General features: G+C 36.2%; 2 protein-coding genes across 2 annotated transcripts in view; one reads left to right on the top strand and one right to left on the bottom strand.

The window, feature by feature from the left end:
- LOC142341457 (exosome complex component RRP46-like) overlaps positions 1-20,269 on the top strand; it is a 360,653-nt gene that overhangs the window by 112,894 nt on the left and 227,490 nt on the right. The gene's annotated exons all lie outside the window — the stretch shown is intronic.
- The window catches only part of LOC142341454 (Na(+)/H(+) exchanger beta-like), a 108,614-nt gene that overhangs the window by 24,952 nt on the left and 63,393 nt on the right, over positions 1-20,269 (bottom strand). Inside the window, exon 15 of the mRNA XM_075392408.1 lies at positions 19,695-19,867. Within this exon, the coding sequence (XP_075248523.1) occupies positions 19,695-19,867 (173 nt within the window). The remainder of the gene's footprint in view (positions 1-19,694; positions 19,868-20,269) is intronic.

Genomic DNA, 20,269 nt, shown 5'->3' with positions numbered 1-20,269 from the left:
AAGAAAAAGCAATATATGTACATTTTTATTAATTTTGGTAATATTCCAGGACTAGCTTGTTACATAACACATGCGGAAAACAACCCAAAGTTTAACCAAAATTTAGACGCACTTCGTACTCCAAATAGTGTTTTTGAAATAGGACCATTTGTTTAAGCAAATTGTCTCAATATTTTCTAAATTCTATAAAAAATTTTTTGACCTTTTCATAGCTTCAAATTCTTTTGATCAGACTTTTTTATTGTTTTCTTTCGTTCATAGTATCTTTCTCATACAAAAACTTAGTAATAATTCAACAAAAACCCTAAAACAAAAATGGCTATACCCAGACATTTCTTGAAAAATTTACAGGCTTAGACCCAAGTGAGGATGTAGCAGATTTTCTAAGTCTAATAGAGAGAAAATAGAGTTTTCATTAATTAGGACTCAGACCAGGAGCAGGAGATGCACAAAATGCAAATGACGCACGTAGAAAAGCATTATTTGGCTCAGTCCTAAGAGGACCAGCAGCCCAAAGGTTCGATTCTTTGCCCGCAGCGGAACCATGGGATGATGTTAGGACAAAGTTCTTAGAATGGTTCACAGACGAGAAAAACAAGTATAGAAAACGAATTGAGGTAGAAAACATTCGTAGACAGCCAGATGAATAGATAAAAAGTTATGTACACAGACTAACAAAAGCAGTGGAAAAAGGATGGTCACACCCATTCACAGATGCTCAAAGGCAAACTAAGTGTATGGAGTTTTTTGTAAGAGGACTAACTCCTCCAGCACCTAAACAAAAAGCGCATCAATTTCTGATAGAAACACCTCACGCAACATGGGAACAACTTAAAAATCATGTCAGCACTAAAGACTTAAGTTTTGCAGTAAGTAGTGATTTCACAGGCACAGCATCTAGCAGCATAGACAACAAAATGGAGAAATTTGGTATAAAAAAACAGCTCCAAGAATTAGCAAGTTTAAAGAAAAATAACAAAATTAGCGCAGCATACAACCCAAATGAGCCTAGGAACAAGCAAAATCACACACGATTTTGTAAATTTTGCAGAAAGTCAGGTCACACAATAGCATATTGCTATGCAAGCCGAGACTTTAAAGAACAAAATAGACAGCAACAACAGCAAAAGGATAAGTTCAGAGATAACTATCAAAGCTATAGAGGACGTCCTCCAAGAGAAGATAGTTATAATAGAAATCAGAACAGATACAGACAAGACACTAGAACACGAAACAGTTACTACAACCAAGACAACCGCAGACAATACTCTCTTTATCCTAGATCTGAGAACAATAACTTCAGAAATTGCTCACAAAGCTTTGAGAATCGAGATCGACGCTATAATAGCAGATCCAGCGACCGTAGACCCCAGAACTATAGGAACTATTCCAGGGAACGACAATATGATCGAAACGATTCCCGAACAAGGTATCGTGAGTCAAGCAGTCCAAGACAGGATCATAGAAGAAGTAACAGTTCTAATCAGAATTCTAGAGATAACAGTAGAGACTGTAATTCAAACAGAGTTCAATTCAGAGAAAATAAAATTAATGGATTCTTTGTGGACAATCAACAAGATGAAATTAATTTAAACTAGACGAGTCTCCGTACAAAAATAAAAAGACAAACATTTTTATTAACTTGCACATTCCCGCCGTCGGAGACAGTATTAAACATAACGGTTTTGAATCGCAGTTTCTAGTTGACACAGGAGCAACGTGTTCCTTAATAAACTTTGATTTTCTACAAGAACTTAAGTCACTGATTGACGTTAAACTAATTGAGTCTAAACAGAAAACAATTGCCGTCAACGGCGAACGATTAAAATTGTTAGGCTACATTCATGTCCCCACCTCATTTGACATTGAAGGCAAATATTTCAAAGGTCTCTAAACATGGGTTTCAGATAAAAACGGCTGCTAATTAAACATCCAAGGAATGGACTTTTTGAATTTTGCAACAAAATTAATTAAGTTCATAACTCCAAAATTGAACTTAAAAATTTATCCAAACGTCTCAATCACGCTCTCAAAATATCAAACAAAACGTTATACTTTTGTAAGTAAATTTGAAAAAGTTGTACTTAACAGACCTTTCGAACTAGCACCGAAATCTAGCAGAGTACTAACAAGTATACCATCAAACCAATTTTTCAAACAAGGAACATCATTTATAATTGACAATCGACTCCAGGACAAAGGTATCTACACATACAACGTCTATTGTGTAAGAAAAGAAAAAGAGTTGACAATAATGCTTAATAACCCTGGTGATCGTAAAGTAACAATAGATAAAGGTTCAATAGGATACACTTTGGAAGAAATTTGTCAAAAAACACAAAAGTACACACTGATTGATAACGTCGCGTTTTTATATGTCTTAACAGAAACTGAAACAGATTTCAATCACATCTTTCATGTGACTGAAAAAGTTCAAAACCCAATTCAGACTTTGAAAAAGTTGAAAAAAAGCTCAGAAAAAGGTTCAGGAAAAAGAATTTGCAGACCACCATGAGTTAGAAACAGATTTTAGTCAAGATCTAAAAGACTTAAAACCAAAAGCAACAATAGAAGGTGAAATTCGACCACAAAAAATACCACCGAAAAAACTGGAGATGTATAGTAAATCAGACCGTGAGTTTCTCAAAAAATTTGACTTCAGTCAATCTGACATTAATGATGCACAATTACTAGATCTCATGGAACTTCTTGCCAGAGACAAGGACGTCTACTCTCAGCACAAGTATGACGTTGTCAAAATAAAGCAAAAATTTCACCTAAAACTTCTACCAAATTCAACCTTGACTAAGCAAAGACCATCACGAGTGCCATTGCACCATCAGGAAAAACTTGAAATTTTGCTAGATCAGCACTGTAAAGCAGGAATAATTCGAGAAATGGAAGACGACACCGAAATGGGATCGTCATATATTAATCCCGTTATTATCCTTCCTAAAGGAAACATAATAAAAATAGTAATAGACGCGAGATATCTAAATTCAATAACAGACCTAAGTAAATACTCATGGCCTCTAGAGCCAATAGGTTCTTTATTGACTAGAGTAAACGGAAATTACTTCACTACAAGTGATTTATGCTCTGCATATAATCAAGTCCCTCTAACGGAGGAAACACAACAATTGACGAGTTTCGTAATAGGTTCAAAACAATACACGTTTCAACGTGGTTTTCATGGACTTTGCGGACTACCAAACTTTTTCAGTAGAATAATGACGATCCATTTTGCACCCTTAAAAAAATCTAGACAAGCCGTAACTGATATTGATGACACAATCATGCAAGCTGAGACAACTGAAGAGATGTATGCAATAATAAAAAAGTACCATCTTTTGCTACGCAAAGCAGGACCGAAAGCTCAGCCTGAGAAAACAAAATTCTTTTTGCGCAAAGTACAATTCTTAGGACATGTAGTATGAAAAGGGTTGAAAAGGGTTGAAAATCTGAAAGCCTTAAAGACACCTGAGAATAAACGAGATGTAATGCGAGTCGTAGGTTGTTTAGGATTTTACAGCATGTACATAAAAAATCTGCATGTAGACAGTAAGCCATTTTACGATCTCATAAAAACTGAAACCACATTTCAATGGACAGATGAACACGAAAAGTTGTTCAGAGAAATTAAGGATCGTATAAGTGAAGATACAGTCTTAGCAATTCCTGACACCAGATACCCCTTTTATGGTCATGTAGATGCATCATCAATTGGTGTAGGTTCAATCTTAGTCCAATAATTTCCTACCGGAAATAGGATAGTTTCGTTTAATTCTCGAGTTTACACAAAAGATGATTAAAATATGAGTATAACAGCTAGAGAACTTTGTGGTGTAATTTCTGCTCTACAAACATATGAGCATTACATAATAGGTTCCCCACATCCAGTGTATCATCCAGTGTACCACAAGCCCCTACTGTATCTTTGGGGACGTAGAGGAAAATTATCTCATCGATTTCTCTGCTATCAACTTGTCATTTCACAATTCCAAAACTTGAAAATAATCTGGACAGAAGGCAAAAACCTAGCCTTTCCAGACATTCTTAGTAGAAACGTCTCAATAAAGGACTTAGACAAGTATCAACTGAAGCACAAAAAAATCCCGAAAGACATTAAATTTTATGACGAGTCAGGCAACGAAGAAAAATATTTCGTGTTGCATAACAGTGAAAAAGGACAGAAAAACGATTGCTATCCCATTCTAAAACAAACTTTTCAGGGTGTTAAAAAATTGAATTTTGAAAATGAACAATTCCCACTAAGAGTGCCAATCTTAAGCGAACAAGACGACAGTGAAAACTACTACTCTGATTTGTCTTTAGAAATTGATAATTTAGAAAAAGAAAAGGAGCAATTTGAAAAAATTTCTATAACAGAAGACGACCCTTTGCTAAATTCTGTTGAATTGTCAGATTTAGAAATAGATGACATGAGTCTTGAGCAAGAGATTGAAGCAAGCAAAGCAAAGTTGGGTAGATTAGCAAGTGTTCGACTAGCTAAACCAATTTGTGAAAATAACGAAATTTCAGATGGAAAAGAATTCATTGAGAAATTATCTAGTTTTGCTAAAGATATTGACTTGAACATAACAGCAATAAGCCAGGAACAATTCAAAGACCCAGTTAATCAGACTGTAAATCAATTTTTTGAATCAGGAAACAAAGATGAGAAAAACGTAAAATTTCGACAACCAAAAGCCATGAAAACATACTTAAATAATTTTGAAAATCTTTGCCTAATTGGAAACATTTTATGTATCAAACAACCAACTGAAGATCCAAATACTCAAAACATCAAAATATGCGCACCATAATCCCGCTTCCTAAAAATTTTTGAATTAGCTCACCAAGATTCGCTTTCTGGACACTCTGGAAAAGATGAAACATTGTCAAGCATAAAACGCTTTTTCTATTGGCCAAGTTTATATAAATGGGTTTCTCACTTATTAGCCAATTGTTTAGACTGTCAAAAAAAAACAAAAACGCAAAGACTTAAACGAAGCACCACTTGAAAAATGGACAGAAACTGTACCTTTCCCCTTCCACACGGTACATATAGATCACAAAGGTTCAATAAATCCACCATCAAACGGAAATAAACATTGCTTAGTAGTAATTGATTCCTTTTCTCGTTACATCCAAGTTTACCTAGTTTCATCAACATCAGCAAGTGAAACAATATCAGCACTTGAGAAATTTTTTCTTACTTTTAGTATACCACAAAAACTTGTGTATGATAAAGGATCAGCCTTTATGAACGAGGAGTTCTCAAGTTGGACTCATGAACTTGGAATTACGCATGCTCCTAGAACATCATACTCTCCCTGGACCAACGGAAAAGTTGAGATCCTCCAAAACAAACACCTTGGCACACATTTCCGAATCTTTTTTGGAACAAGGTAATTGTAATTGGAGTGACTTAGCACCAAAGTTCGCGTTTGCTCGTAACACAACAGCAAACACTAGTACAGGATTAACACCCTACGAAATCGTTTTTGGCCAAAAGCCCCAAATTCCCCTTTCTCTGAAATTATGATTATTAAGGTCTTCCGATTTAACTTGTAATTCAGAATTTTGCAAAGATTTACCACTCCACAAGCATACAGAACAAAGTAGCAACAACTATCAGATAGATAAACTGCTAAAACCAAAACTAAGTAGTTCATTGCTTGCTCGTGGAAATCAATTCAAACAAATTTACAAAACTGCATACAACAGAAGCCTTGAAGTTAACTCCAAAGCACATCAGAACAGAAACAAACATAAACTAGGTAAGCCATCAGACGTAGGACAACTAGTGTTAATGGAAAATCATTCATTCGAGGACGGAAAGTCCAAAAAGTTAGATCAATTAAGGTCAGGACCGTATGAAGTTACAAAAAAATTGACAATTGTAAATTACGAAATAGAACTTGTTTCAAACAAAACTGTCAAAAAAGTTGCTCATAGAAACCATCTAATTGAGTACTTCCCAATCGAAAACGCAATTTCAGAATTAGTTGTTGACTATGGTTTCAGGAATGAAAACTTCCAACCGTTCTACGAAAATTTAATGAATAATAAAGTTGAAAATCTTAATGAGCCAGTGGATAAATTTTCCTTTCAACAACCTTTCACTGAAACTGAATTTTTCCCAGTAGACAATTTTACAAGTATTACGGATAACATACAAAATGAAAATAATCATGAGAAAACACTTGAAGATAACAATACCACAATAACAAAAATTGACTGAGGATTTCAAGAAAAATTTTCGAGTACGTTTGTAGACAACACACAAACACCTGATAACCGTAGTCGTAGTAGAACTAGAAGTTCTAACCCATATCCCGACACGTATTCGTTTTGCAGATCCACCTGACATTAGAGTCAGCCCTGATAGAACCCAAACCCGTGTACAATCACCCGAAGCAAACGCAACTACCTCCGATGATCAACGTTCATCTCGAATCGATTGTCGAAATTCGGGACGATTTAAAAAACTTACTACTCGCTATCAAGCGGGATTCACTTAAACTTTACTTTATATCTTTACTTTAAAGGTTCAAATTATCGGAAAATTAATTTACGAGACCTTTTCTCTCTCCTTCTTCCAGACTTACTCTTAGCTTTCTGACACTAAACAAACCAAAAACTCAGTCAACCACTAACTAAACAAAGTTATTATGAAAAACAATAACTTCCCTTATATATCTTTAAATATTTTGTTTGTCTTTATTGTTATATCTTTTTGTAGACCCTCAGTTAGGAATGAGTTGGATGACATTTCCCCTACGTTAAATGTTGTTCATTATGAATGTTCAAAAATGAAATGAAGAAAAATGTATGCTTTAAATCAAGAAGCTCAATGCAACATTAAACCAGAAATTATTAAAGTTGCACCCGGAAAGGTGACACTGTATGAAAGATCATACAGAACAAAAGTAGAGGCAGTAATGTGTCGAGTAAAATCGCAAGCTCAAACATGGCACTGTGGATTTTTATCGCACTCTCCTTTAGCATACGACCAAATTTCTATTACAACTGACGTCATAGCAACGCCAGAAGAATGCAGACGTGCAAACAAAACAGGAAAAATTGCAATAACAGAGTACGATAGAACTTATAAGTTAGACATTTCAAACGAAGTTTTAAAGACCAATACACACACGGTGGTCTGAATGAGGACGACCACTTAGAAGATAACACCGATTGCTCAGGAGAATTGAAACTTTTTTTCCTTTGAAACACAAATGCAAAGAGTTGAACTCGAAGTTGATCAGGAAACAAAATCAGTTTTTACCCCGTTAGGATTAAAACTTCCATGCGAACTTAAGGAAGGAGGTTGTGAAACAACATCACTAGACCCCTTTGCTTACTCATGGAATGTGCCAGAAATTTGCATTGTTACAAAACTTTTCACTCAAGTCTCAAAAACGATAAAGTTCACAAACGAACCGGATCCATCACAATACTATATCATAAGTACGCACGACATGAAAATGATGTTTATCGTTTGCAAAACAATATGAAAATAGACCACACGCGAGACATAAAACTGAGGATAAATAATGAAAGAAATTATATTTGTGGAAAGCCTACTCCTTTGTTTATTACAAACGTTGATGATCTATTTGTTTCTTTTACAGGCGGATTTGATATGAATAAGGGAAAAACCTTAATTTCAAAAAATAATGTTAATTATTACAAAATGAAAGTCGGCACCGACAACAAAATAAGGGTGAACAATTTTTACGAGACACCTAAAAACGAGCTAGTTGGTAGCCAACATTTTGGAAATTATAAAAAATTTTTTGAAAACGTTAGAAAAGACACTATCGATTATGATGCTCATATGCGTTTGAAAATTAATTTCATGATGTATAAGGTCTATCGTGATTTGGAACAGTCTGACTTCCTTATTTTACAAATTATTTGCGAGCTCAGACGCACTCAAATCCAAATGATCAATGCATAATTTTCCGAAAACAATAGATTGGCCGGATACATGTTAACCGGAAATCGTTCAATGTTCTTAGAAATTGAAGGTGTTACAGGTTTTCTATATCCGTGTCCAAAGAAAATTTCACCGCTTAAATTACTTGATCGCTGTTACGACCGTATTCCGATCTTTTATGACGGAAAGCTATGTTTGTTAATCCTATTACTCGCCAAACATTTCCATTTGCAAATGAAATAGACTGTACAGATACTTTTAAAAATTTGTTTCAACTTGAATTAGATAATAATAATTCTTGGTATCAGTTGATGCCGGCACCAGTTCCTTTTAAACCGCCCGCTGTTTTTGCTCCACAACAAATTGGTTATTTTCAAAAAATCCCAGACTATGATTCTCGTCGTGCAGGTATTTACACTGTAAACCAGTTGAAAGATTTTTGGAGAACAATTTTACACAAATCTGCATCTAATTCAGTTTTGAAAACGATTTCTCGAACAGTGCTTCAAAACGCACATTTAGACAATAGTCAACGCGGTATCTATCGCGCCGCAGGCCTCAATAATCGACTATACTTAGATTCAATGTTGTCACCATCTTTTTTCCTTGATCACTTTAAGAGTACTTTTGGAGAAATTGTCTATTACATAGAAAGAGCCGGAATTTTGTTTGCATGTTTCACGCAGGAAGGCGGAATTTTGTTTGCATGCAGGAAGGAGGTTGTGAAACAACATCACTAGACCCCTTCGCTTACTCATGGAATGTGCCAGAAAATTGCATTGTTATAAAACTTTTCACTCAAGTCGCAAAAATGATAAATTTCACAAACGAACAAGATCTATCACAATACTACATCATAAGTACGCACGACATGAAAATGATGTTTATCGTTTGCAAAACAATATGAAAATAGACCACACGCGAGACATAAAACTGAGGATAAATAATGAAAGAAATTATATTTGTGGAAAGCCTACTCCTTTGTTTATTACAAACGTTGATGATCTATTTGTTTCTTTTACCGGCGGATTTGATATGAATACGGGAAAAACTTTAATTTCAAAAAATAGTGTTAATTATTACAAAATGAAAGTCGGCACCGACAACAAAATAAGGGTGAACAATTTTTACGAGACACCTAAAAACGAGCTAGTTGGTAGCCAACATTTTGGAAATCATAAAAAATTTTTTGAAAATGTTGGAAAAGACACTATCGATTATGATGCTCATATGCGTATGAAAATTAATTTCATGATGTATAAGGTCTATCGTGATTTGGAACAGTCTGACTTCCTTATTTTACAAATTATGTGCGAGCTCAGACGCACTCAAATCCAAATGATCAATGCATTGTCTTCCGAAAACAATAGATTGGCCGGATACATGTTAACCGGATATCGTTCAATGTTCTTAGAAATTGAAGGTGTTACAGGTTTTCTATATCCGTGTCCAAAGAAAATTTCACCGCTTAAATTACTTGATCGCTGTTACGACCGTATTCCGATCTTTTATGACGGAAAAACTAGGTTTGTTAATCCTATTACGCGCCAAACATTTCCATTTGCAAATGAAATAGACTGTACAGATACTTTCAAAAATTTGTTTCAACTTGAATTAGATAATAATAATTCTTGGTATCAGTTGATGCCGGCACCAGTTCCTTTTAAACCGCCCGCTGTTTTTGCTCCACAACAAATTGGTTATATTCAAAAAATCCCAGACTATGATTCTCGTTGTGCAGGTATTTACACTGTAAACAAGTTGAAAGATTTTTGGAGAACAATTTTACACAAATCTGCATCTAATTCAGTTTTGAAAACGATTTCTCGAACAGTGCTTCCAAACGCACATGTAGACAATAGTCAACGCGGTATCTATCGCGCCGCAGGCCTCAATAATCGACTATACTTAGATTCAATGTTGTCACCATCTTTTTTCCTTGATTACTTTAAGAGTACTTTTGAAGAAATTGGCTATTACATAGAAAGAGCCGGAATTTTGTTTGCATGTTTCATGTTAATCAAGTTTTTGATCGATGTCATATTTTTTATTTTAAGAGCTTTCGAGATACAAAAACTGTCGAAAAACACTATTAGTTTTTGGAAAACATTACTAGGAGCCTCGTACAATTTGTTTCTCTTTTCCATTGTAACATCAATTTATCAAACACCTAAAGATGATGAAAACTCTGATAACAATACAAACAATGAACCAAAACGAAGTCGATACCTCAAGCATACACCAGATCATAACAACTATCACGACAACCGTCAAATTGAATTGTCACCACTCACTGCCCCTGAAGTAGCATCATCTCCTATGCCAGAAATACCACATCTTTACCCAAAAGTTCCTACTGAGCAAGAAGTAAATGCAATTGCTCCCCCATAATTCAGTCATCCAATTTGTTTTTTTTAATGTTTAATTAATTACATTTAATCATTTTTTATTAGCCTAACCTAACTGTTTCAGCATTATGATCTGAGATGCAAAATTTTAATGATCTTTTCGTACCTGAGTACCAGAAAGGTTTATTTATTAAGTTTCACGAATTTTATGGACATATATATTACTCTTTTATACCTGCTTATGAAAACTTAGTGCATTTAAAATTTAGCGCACCCAAATTTTCAGACTTAGTAGACATATTAATTTATTCAGACCACGAAAAATTTTATACTCTTAAGGAATTTTTACTTGATTGTGAATATGGTCTACTGAATTTGGGATACAACATCCACTCTCTTTTATAAAATGATGCACCTCGATGTTCAAAAGTCCCTTCGGGAACTAAATATTTTATTTGCTATTTTATACGTTTTAACAAATTTTGCATTATTTCTTAAGAATTTCAGAGAACCAAACGTATTCACGGTACATTGCAAACACTTTGAGATTCATCAGCACGAGAATAATGTTTTGGAATGTACTTTTACTACCAAGGCAGTTTAGTAAGACCTTATCAGATTAATCGATCTTTTACTATCCATTTTCGCTATCAAGTAACCCCCACTCTAGAAGTTTTGTTTTATTTTGTAGACTCTTGGGACAAAGGTTCGATAACAATACCAGCTTTTTCCCCTTATTGGAACTTTTTTTTGATGCTTTCAGAGCAAAAATTAGATTAGATCCCTATTGACATCTCCAACCGGTAATGATTAATATACAGAATAGATCCCTTACCCTTAAATTGAATAACATAAAATATATTATCCTTGGATTATCCACCACCCAAAATTCCTTCATAATTTACATTCGACAACCCCACAGCATTTTAAATCACTATCTAACTTTAAAAATTAGTCACCCCCAGATACTCGAAATAGCCCTATTCTTAACCTTTTATTCTAACGCCGAATTAACAATTAAGTACCCTATTTCCTTATTTTAAATCATGTTCTTCCTTTTAAACCAAGAATTAGTTGAAATTTGTAGGTTCGTGAAAACCTTCGAAACTGAACCTTCCCTTCAAGCATTTGTTTTAGTAAACCTGAAGAACGACATAACCCAGAAAAAATCAACCCTCTCAGTCTACCCCACTTCAGTTTACTGGAATTATTTCGTTTACCTCCTCGAAAACGAGTCCAAATGTGCTAGAAGTATCTCAACAGAAACCAATAAATTAATATAATTATGATCTTTCACTTAAACCAGCATTTAGTCAGAATAACTGAAATTAAACGTTCCTTTACATAGACTGATAACTATACCTCCCCTTCCTTAGAAATTTATTATGTCAACATTGACACTGAACAAAGTTTAACAAAAAACCTAACTCCCCTTTCTCCTCATTGGAATTTCTTTTTGAAAATCGAAAAATCGCTATTATTGAAATTAGATCAATTAAATCCCCCAAACAACTTCAAATAACGAAACTATTTATCCATCTCAAGAAATGGGAAATTGTTTATCCTTCAGAATAGTTTTTTCCCTCCAAAACTCATCACGCCCACCTATTGTCGAATATCGTGACGAATGTCCCATTCGTTTAAGAATTACTTCATGCTGGAAAAAATTGCACCCTTCCGACGGAGACCAACCCCCTCATCTAGTTAGCACTGATTGCAGAACTAACCTACTCAAACACTCTTCCCAACCAAACTGCCCCCTTTGCCTCCGCCACCTTTATACGCTATCCCTTAGTTGTTATTACCGATGTTTTTGCTGCAACCAAATAAAGAAATGTGTCACCTCCTCCACTCACCCGCACATAAAATATCACCAGAACTTTGGACATTTTGTGTGTAATCCCTGTGCCCAAGAGAAACATAATTGCCCCATTTGTTTGAAGAAGATCAACCCCCACGACGTTTGGTCGGAAAGTTCTTAAACAATGCACCCCATTTACTTCCCAATCCTTATTCTTCTCTCCTTCATCATCACCCTCTCTGTTGGCCTCCTAATAGAAGTCCTCTTCCTTCTCCTCATCTAACGACCCTTCATCACTAGCAGGTATATTCTGCAACACTAAAAAACCCAGCTGCGCGGGTCGTCGCACGGAGGGAAGCCACGAGGTCCGAAACCCAATTTAGTCAGTTAAATCTGACACAATCTGTTCAAAGCTTCTAAACAATTAAATTTTTGGTTAATAAAAATAACATATTCCGATTTTCAAAAACGGGGATTGTTTTCCACATTTCAATTGTTTCGAATTTTTCTTTTCTTTCTTTCCACCCCGGTGGGAGATTCGCAAAACTGATTCTGCACATAATATGTGATTGTATTCCTGTACTCTAACAGTATGAATTTGTTGGTACGATAAAAAGTACGATGGTTTTCGCTTGAAAAAGCTAATGTTTCATCTTAAATGTATTTATATGTTTATGATCAAGTAAGATGACCAAAAGACAGTTAGAAGACATCCAGCCACCCACAGAGCAGTGTGACCCCGTCACCAACTGAATGGCAGACCTTCCCCCATTGACAAAGAAACCCCGAGACTTCCATCCTCGCCAACGTGGCAACAAGAACAACATTAACAAACAGCGCCATCTGTCAAAACAACATCAACAACACCAACCCGGACAACAATCGCACGAAACGGTTAAAACCCAGGCTTCTCGACTTTTGCAAAAAAACCCATTAGACGATGGTTTGCCGAAAGAAAAATACTTCCCCCTCAAAGACGATCGCCTGGAAATCCAAAGATTACGAGAAATGCTGCCACTCGACAAGAACCCAAAATTTGTAACTTCCTTCGAATACTCACTAACAACTGAGTATACCCAATGGCGCCTCTCAGAAATGACAACGATTCAAAACGTCAAAACGAATACCAAGATGCTCGTGCCAACCGAATCTCTGCCAGTGATTCCTAACTTTTCCTTGGTACCTACTCTAAACATTTGGAGACTGAGGAATAGGAACGATCAGGACCGGACATACGAACTAGAAAACAAGGTTCTGAAGACTCGTGTTGAAGTGCCGTTCGAGCAGATAACAGCATTCCCGAACAATGACTCGCCACAACCGGAGACCATTTCAACCGATCACCTAATTGTTGAGAACTCCCGTTTCCGGCCTCAGCTTTGGGACTCGGAATCCAATATTGCAGACCTTCAGAACAAACTCGATCGATTAACAATTTCAAAGCAAACTGCTTGCCACGAGAAGGAAGAGTTGAGAAAACAATTAGTGGTTAGTGGTCTCTTCACAAACTCTGAAGATCCGAGATCGGCAACAGCAAAAGCTTTTGAAGAAAGCAAGCCAGTTGATAGAATCAAATCAACAGCTCGGACTCCAGCTCAAGGAACTGAAAGACAAACATAGAGTCCTTCTAGCAAAACTTGACAACCAAAACAATTAAACTTTCATTTGATATCTCGTATTATTGTTTCTCTTAACCTATCATTAAAAGGTTTTCCATTTTGGAACCAATAGCTTGTAAGTTATGCTTAATGTATTGCACTTCCGCTTCTTTTCTATCTATCCAGTTTGTACCTCAACTTGTTAAACATTTTTTTACTCAGTATCTTAATACTTAAAATTCTAGTGTATTTGATCTGTAACTTGTTCGAACTAACCATGGGCGCTTAACTCATAGACAAACAATTTGCATTTGAGATTGTTCTTTGGCAATGCTTTTCTTCAGTCTACTGTTGCAGTCTATTATATTTCATACCGCTTGTAACTTTTAACTGAGTTCACACTAACATTGTATTACCGAACTCTGAATATACATGCTCCTACCTTTCTATAGATATTACTTGTATGCTCTAAGATTTTTTACAAATTGAATGTAAACTTTATGCGATAGAGCACAATTTTTCTCTTCTTTAAATCTGGGTGAGCTGTAGTATTGCTAATTGGATAATTGCCGCCGCAATTACCGATACTACAGAGAGTATAATTATTTAACCGTCAACTTTGTGAACACTTTAGACTTAGTCTAAACTGACGGAATATTAAGAGAGAGCTATGCTGCGTGAAATGCGTTGAGTGAATGAATACATTATTCATAGCCAAATACTGCTGTGTATTCTTTAATACACTATGCAGCAGGCCATACCGGCTGATTCACTGCTGCTATTAATATGCGTAATAAGTGAAGGATACTGAAGCTATCCAGGCTGCTCTTCAGCAGAAAGCCTGAAACGAATATATGACTATAGACGAGTAGTAGTCGGCTCCACGAATGACCTAGGAATTGATTCGAAGCTAGTCATAGGTCTTGTGATTTTTTAGTCGTGTTGACTCAATTATAAACACGCACGAGCCTAGAGCTTGCTGCTGAAGGAAATCAGACCAAACTCAACGAGGGCAAACGTAAGACGCTTGATTTTCTAACAAAAATTTCTCTCTCTCCCTCTTTCTCTCACTGCTCTTAGAGCGAAACATCTACTCCTCAGCTAAGAGGGAAATACAGCAGCGATTGTAAGTCTGCCAATTTTAAAGCAAAAAAGAGTTAGAGTAATGTTCACATCCAGCAGTAAGATGGATTCAATTTCTTGATTAAGACTAGATACCCCACCATTTTTTCAAGTAAGATTTACTCCCTAATTGTGCTCTATCCTTTCTATCTATTTACTAATTAATCTTTATATCTAATCAATTTTATTTTCTAGCAAATAACACATAGATTTGGGAATTAGCAAAGAACATTGTGAGCATATGGTGAGACTTATTCTAGCACGTATTTAAGGTCGCTACAATAATATAGGTTTAGCTCTAGTGTGGTAATTAAGATCAAGCGAATAAAATACCTACCACATCAGAATTAAAACTCTGTACTGTTTCCTAAAATTTTTACCATTTTATTTGATCTAACTTTATTAATTAACTCTTGAAAGAAAAGCAATGAAAAGAGCTGAAACTATGTACAAAATGCGTTGACAATTCCGGGAATTTCTTGCATAAATTTAGCGCATTTCGTACAAGACGGTTTTATAATTTAAAATAAAATAAAATGCGAAGAATATTAGGAATCAATGACAGAGTGGATGAATTAATGGCTTACAAACCGGAGAGCTGGGTTCGAAAATCAGTCATCACAATATTGAAAATGCACCTATACAAACCATTTATCTCATTGGAATTTCTTTTTGAAAATCGAAAAATCGCTATTATTGAAATTAGATCAATTAAATCCCCCAAACAACTTCAAATAACGAAACTATTTATCCATCTCAAGAAATGGGAAATTGTTTATCCTTCAGAATAGTTTTTTCCCTCCAAAACTCATCACGCCCACCTATTGTCGAATATCGTGACGAATGTCCCATTCGTTTAAGAATTACTTCATGCTGGAAAAAATTGCACCCTTCCGACGGAGACCAACCCCCTCATCTAGTTAGCACTGATTGCAGAACTAACCTACTCAAACACTCTTCCCAACCAAACTGCCCCCTTTGCCTCCGCCACCTTTATACGCTATCCCTTAGTTGTTATTACCGATGTTTTTGCTGCAACCAAATAAAGAAATGTGTCACCTCCTCCACTCACCCGCACATAAAATATCACCAGAACTTTGGACATTTTGTGTGTAATCCCTGTGCCCAAGAGAAACATAATTGCCCCATTTGTTTGAAGAAGATCAACCCCCACGACGTTTGGTCGGAAAGTTCTTAAACAATGCACCCCATTTACTTCCCAATCCTTATTCTTCTCTCCTTCATCATCACCCTCTCTGTTGGCCTCCTAATAGAAGTCCTCTTCCTTCTCCTCATCTAACGACCCTTCATCACTAGCAGGTATATTCTGCAACACTAAAAAACCCAGCTGCGCGGGTCGTCGCACGGAGGGAAGCCACGAGGTCCGAAACCCAATTTAGTCAGTTAAATCTGACACAATCTGTTCAAAGCTTCTAAACAATTAAATTTTTGGTTAATAAAAATAACATATTCCGATTTTCAAAAACGGGGATTGTTTTCCACATTTCAATTGTTTCGAATTTTTCTTTTCTTTCTTTCCACCCCGGTGGGAGATTCGCAAAACTGATTCTGCACATAATATGTGATTGTATTCCTGTACTCTAACAGTATGAATTTGTTGGTACGATAAAAAGTACGATGGTTTTCGCTTGAAAAAGCTAATGTTTCATCTTAAATGTATTTATATGTTTATGATCAAGTAAGATGACCAAAAGACAGTTAGAAGACATCCAGCTACCCACAGAGCAGTGTGACCCCGTCACCAACTGAATGGCAGACCTTCCCCCATTGACAAAGAAACCCCGAGACTTCCATCCTCGCCAACGTGGCAACAAGAACAACATTAACAAACAGCGCCATCTGTCAAAACAACATCAACAACACCAACCCGGACAACAATCGCACGAAACGGTTAAAACCCAGGCTTCTCGACTTTTGCAAAAAAACCCATTAGACGATGGTTTGCCGAAAGAAAAATACTTCCCCCTCAAAGACGATCGCCTGGAAATCCAAAGATTACGAGAAATGCTGCCACTCGACAAGAACCCAAAATTTCTAACTTCCTTCGAATACTCACTAACAACTGAGTATACCCAATGGCGCCTCTCAGAAATGACAACGATTCAAAACGTCAAAACGAATACCAAGATGCTCGTGCCAACCGAATCTCTGCCAGTGATTCCTAACTTTTCCTTGGTACCTACTCTAAACATTTGGAGACTGAGGAATAGGAACGATCAGGACCGGACATACGAACTAGAAAACAAGGTTCTGAAGACTCGTGTTGAAGTGCCGTTCGAGCAGATAACAGCATTCCCGAACAATGACTCGCCACAACCGGAGACCATTTCAACCGATCACCTAATTGTTGAGAACTCCCGTTTCCGGCCTCAGCTTTGGGACTCGGAATCCAATATTGCAGACCTTCAGAACAAACTCGATCGATTAACAATTTCAAAGCAAACTGCTTGCCACGAGAAGGAAGAGTTGAGAAAACAATTAGTGGTTAGTGGTCTCTTCACAAACTCTGAAGATCCGAGATCGGCAACAGCAAAAGCTTCTGAAGAAAGCAAGCCAGTTGATAGAATCAAATCAACAGCTCGGACTCCAGCTCAAGGAACTGAAAGACAAACATAGAGTCCTTCTAGCAAAACTTGACAACCAAAACAATTAAACTTTCATTTGATATCTCGTATTATTGTTTCTCTTAACCTATCATTAAAAGGTTTTCCATTTTGGAACCAATAGCTTGTAAGTTATGCTTAATGTATTGCACTTCCGCTTCTTTTCTATCTATCCAGTTTGTACCTCAACTTGTTAAACATTTTTTTACTCAGTATCTTAATACTTAAAATTCTAGTGTATTTGATCTGTAACTTGTTCGAACTAACCATGGGCGCTTAACTCATAGACAAACAATTTGCATTTGAGATTGTTCTTTGGCAATGCTTTTCTTCAGTCTACTGTTGCAGTCTATTATATTTCATACCGCTTGTAACTTTTAACTGAGTTCACACTAACATTGTATTACCGAACTCTGAATATACATGCTCCTACCTTTCTATAGATATTACTTGTATGCTCTAAGATTTTTTACAAATTGAATGTAAACTTTATGCGATAGAGCACAATTTTTCTCTTCTTTAAATCTGGGTGAGCTGTAGTATTGCTAATTGGATAATTGCCGCCGCAATTACCGATACTACAGAGAGTATAATTATTTAACCGTCAACTTTGTGAACACTTTAGACTTAGTCTAAACTGACGGAATATTAAGAGAGAGCTATGCTGCGTGAAATGCGTTGAGTGAATGAATACATTATTCATAGCCAAATACTGCTGTGTATTCTTTAATACACTATGCAGCAGGCCATACCGGCTGATTCACTGCTGCTATTAATATGCGTAATAAGTGAAGGATACTGAAGCTATCCAGGCTGCTCTTCAGCAGAAAGCCTGAAACGAATATATGACTATAGACGAGTAGTAGTCGGCTCCACGAATGACCTAGGAATTGATTCGAAGCTAGTCATAGGTCTTGTGATTTTTTAGCCGTGTTGACTCAATTATAAACACGCACGAGCCTAGAGCTTGCTGCTGAAGGAAATCAGACCAAACTCAACGAGGGCAAACGTAAGACGCTTGATTTTCTAACAAAAATTTCTCTCTCTCCCTCTTTCTCTCACTGCTCTTAGAGCGAAACATCTACTCCTCAGCTAAGAGGGAAATACAGCAGCGATTGTAAGTCTGCCAATTTTAAAGCAAAAAAGAGTTAGAGTAATGTTCACATCCAGCAGTAAGATGGATTCAATTTCTTGATTAAGACTAGATACCCCACCATTTTTTCAAGTAAGATTTACTCCCTAATTGTGCTCTATCCTTTCTATCTATTTACTAATTAATCTTTATATCTAATCAATTTTATTTTCTAGCAAATAACACATAGATTTGGGAATTAGCAAAGAACATTGTGAGCATATGGTGAGACTTATTCTAGCACGTATTTAAGGTCGCTACAATAATATAGGTTTAGCTCTAGTGTGGTAATTAAGATCAAGCGAATAAAATACCTACCACATCAGAATTAAAACTCTGTACTGTTTCCTAAAATTTTTACCATTTTATTTGATCTAACTTTATTAATTAACTCTTGAAAGAAAAGCAATGAAAAGAGCTGAAACTATGTACAAAATGCGTTGACAATTCCGGGAATTTCTTGCATAAATTTAGCGCATTTCGTACAAGACGGTTTTATAATTTAAAATAAAATAAAATGCGAAGAATATTAGGAATCAATGACAGAGTGGATGAATTAATGGCTTACAAACCGGAGAGCTGGGTTCGAAAATCAGTCATCACAATATTGAAAATGCACCTATACAAACCATTTATCATCAATTGTTTGGTCACCCATGGTAATGAACAAACATGGTGCTGGAACAGAAACCGAATTAAACGAGGCTTTAGATATTTTGACTGTCTCGGGCCAAACTTGCGGCTCAGGACTCAGAAGATACAATATGAGGTCTGGTCTGGTGATAATATTGCAGAATGATTGCTAAAATTTTTTGTCTGAACTAGTATGTGACCCAATGGGAGGGGACTTAATTTATCAATTGATTGTTCTCGACTCACCCAATGAGAGGGGAGTTAAACAAATTGCCTATGCAAACGAAAAAGACGGAAGCAATTGACGAATTTAAAGAACAGGAGGGGGACGGTAAACTCAATTAGTAGACTGTTGATTTGAATTAGAACAATGTCAGCAATAAACTAAGTAATTTATGAGCTAAATTACGGAATGAAATTAAAATTTTGTTCATGTGGGGGATGATGAGAGAGAGAGAGGAGCTCTGATGTATTGATGTGAAACTTACTTCATCAAGATGTCTGAGTAAAGAGACATGAGTTTGTCATCCACACTCTGGGGTTCTCTCTGAAGCCACACTCTCAAGTACTTCATGTCCACTCTGTCGAAGGTGTCTTTGAACCTGTGGTCTCCCACGTGACCCACCACCTCCTCAATTCCCACCATTATGTGATCTATCAACTAAATAAACACACATCCAACATCACATCAGGCACTGTATATATAGCATCCAAAAATCTAACTAACTTGGTTTTCAGAATTTAAGGACATGTTATATACTCACACAAAAACATCACTCAGTTCCGACAGATCGTCAAAAGGCTTCAAAGAAGCTTAGTCTAGTGATGCCTTGAAGCAGTTTAAAGATACTTGGCCAGAAATTTTCTTCAAATTTAACAAAATTCCTATGACTGAAGTTTAAAGAAAAGCTATGACTGGATCTCTGTTACAAGTTTATAGCCTTGTAGGGTCGGACAAAAACGATCCTAACACACATCAATCTCCTCTTTACTTAAAATGAAAATAGATCTAACTCAACGACTTACAACACGTGAAAAGAACGACTTAAATTTTGATTTAAAA

Source organism: Convolutriloba macropyga, chromosome 6, assembly GCF_964194025.1.
Source record: "Convolutriloba macropyga chromosome 6, txConMacr16.3, whole genome shotgun sequence".
Taxonomy (NCBI): domain Eukaryota; kingdom Metazoa; phylum Xenacoelomorpha; order Acoela; family Convolutidae; genus Convolutriloba; species Convolutriloba macropyga.
This window is presented reverse-complemented; position numbering and strand designations above follow the sequence as displayed.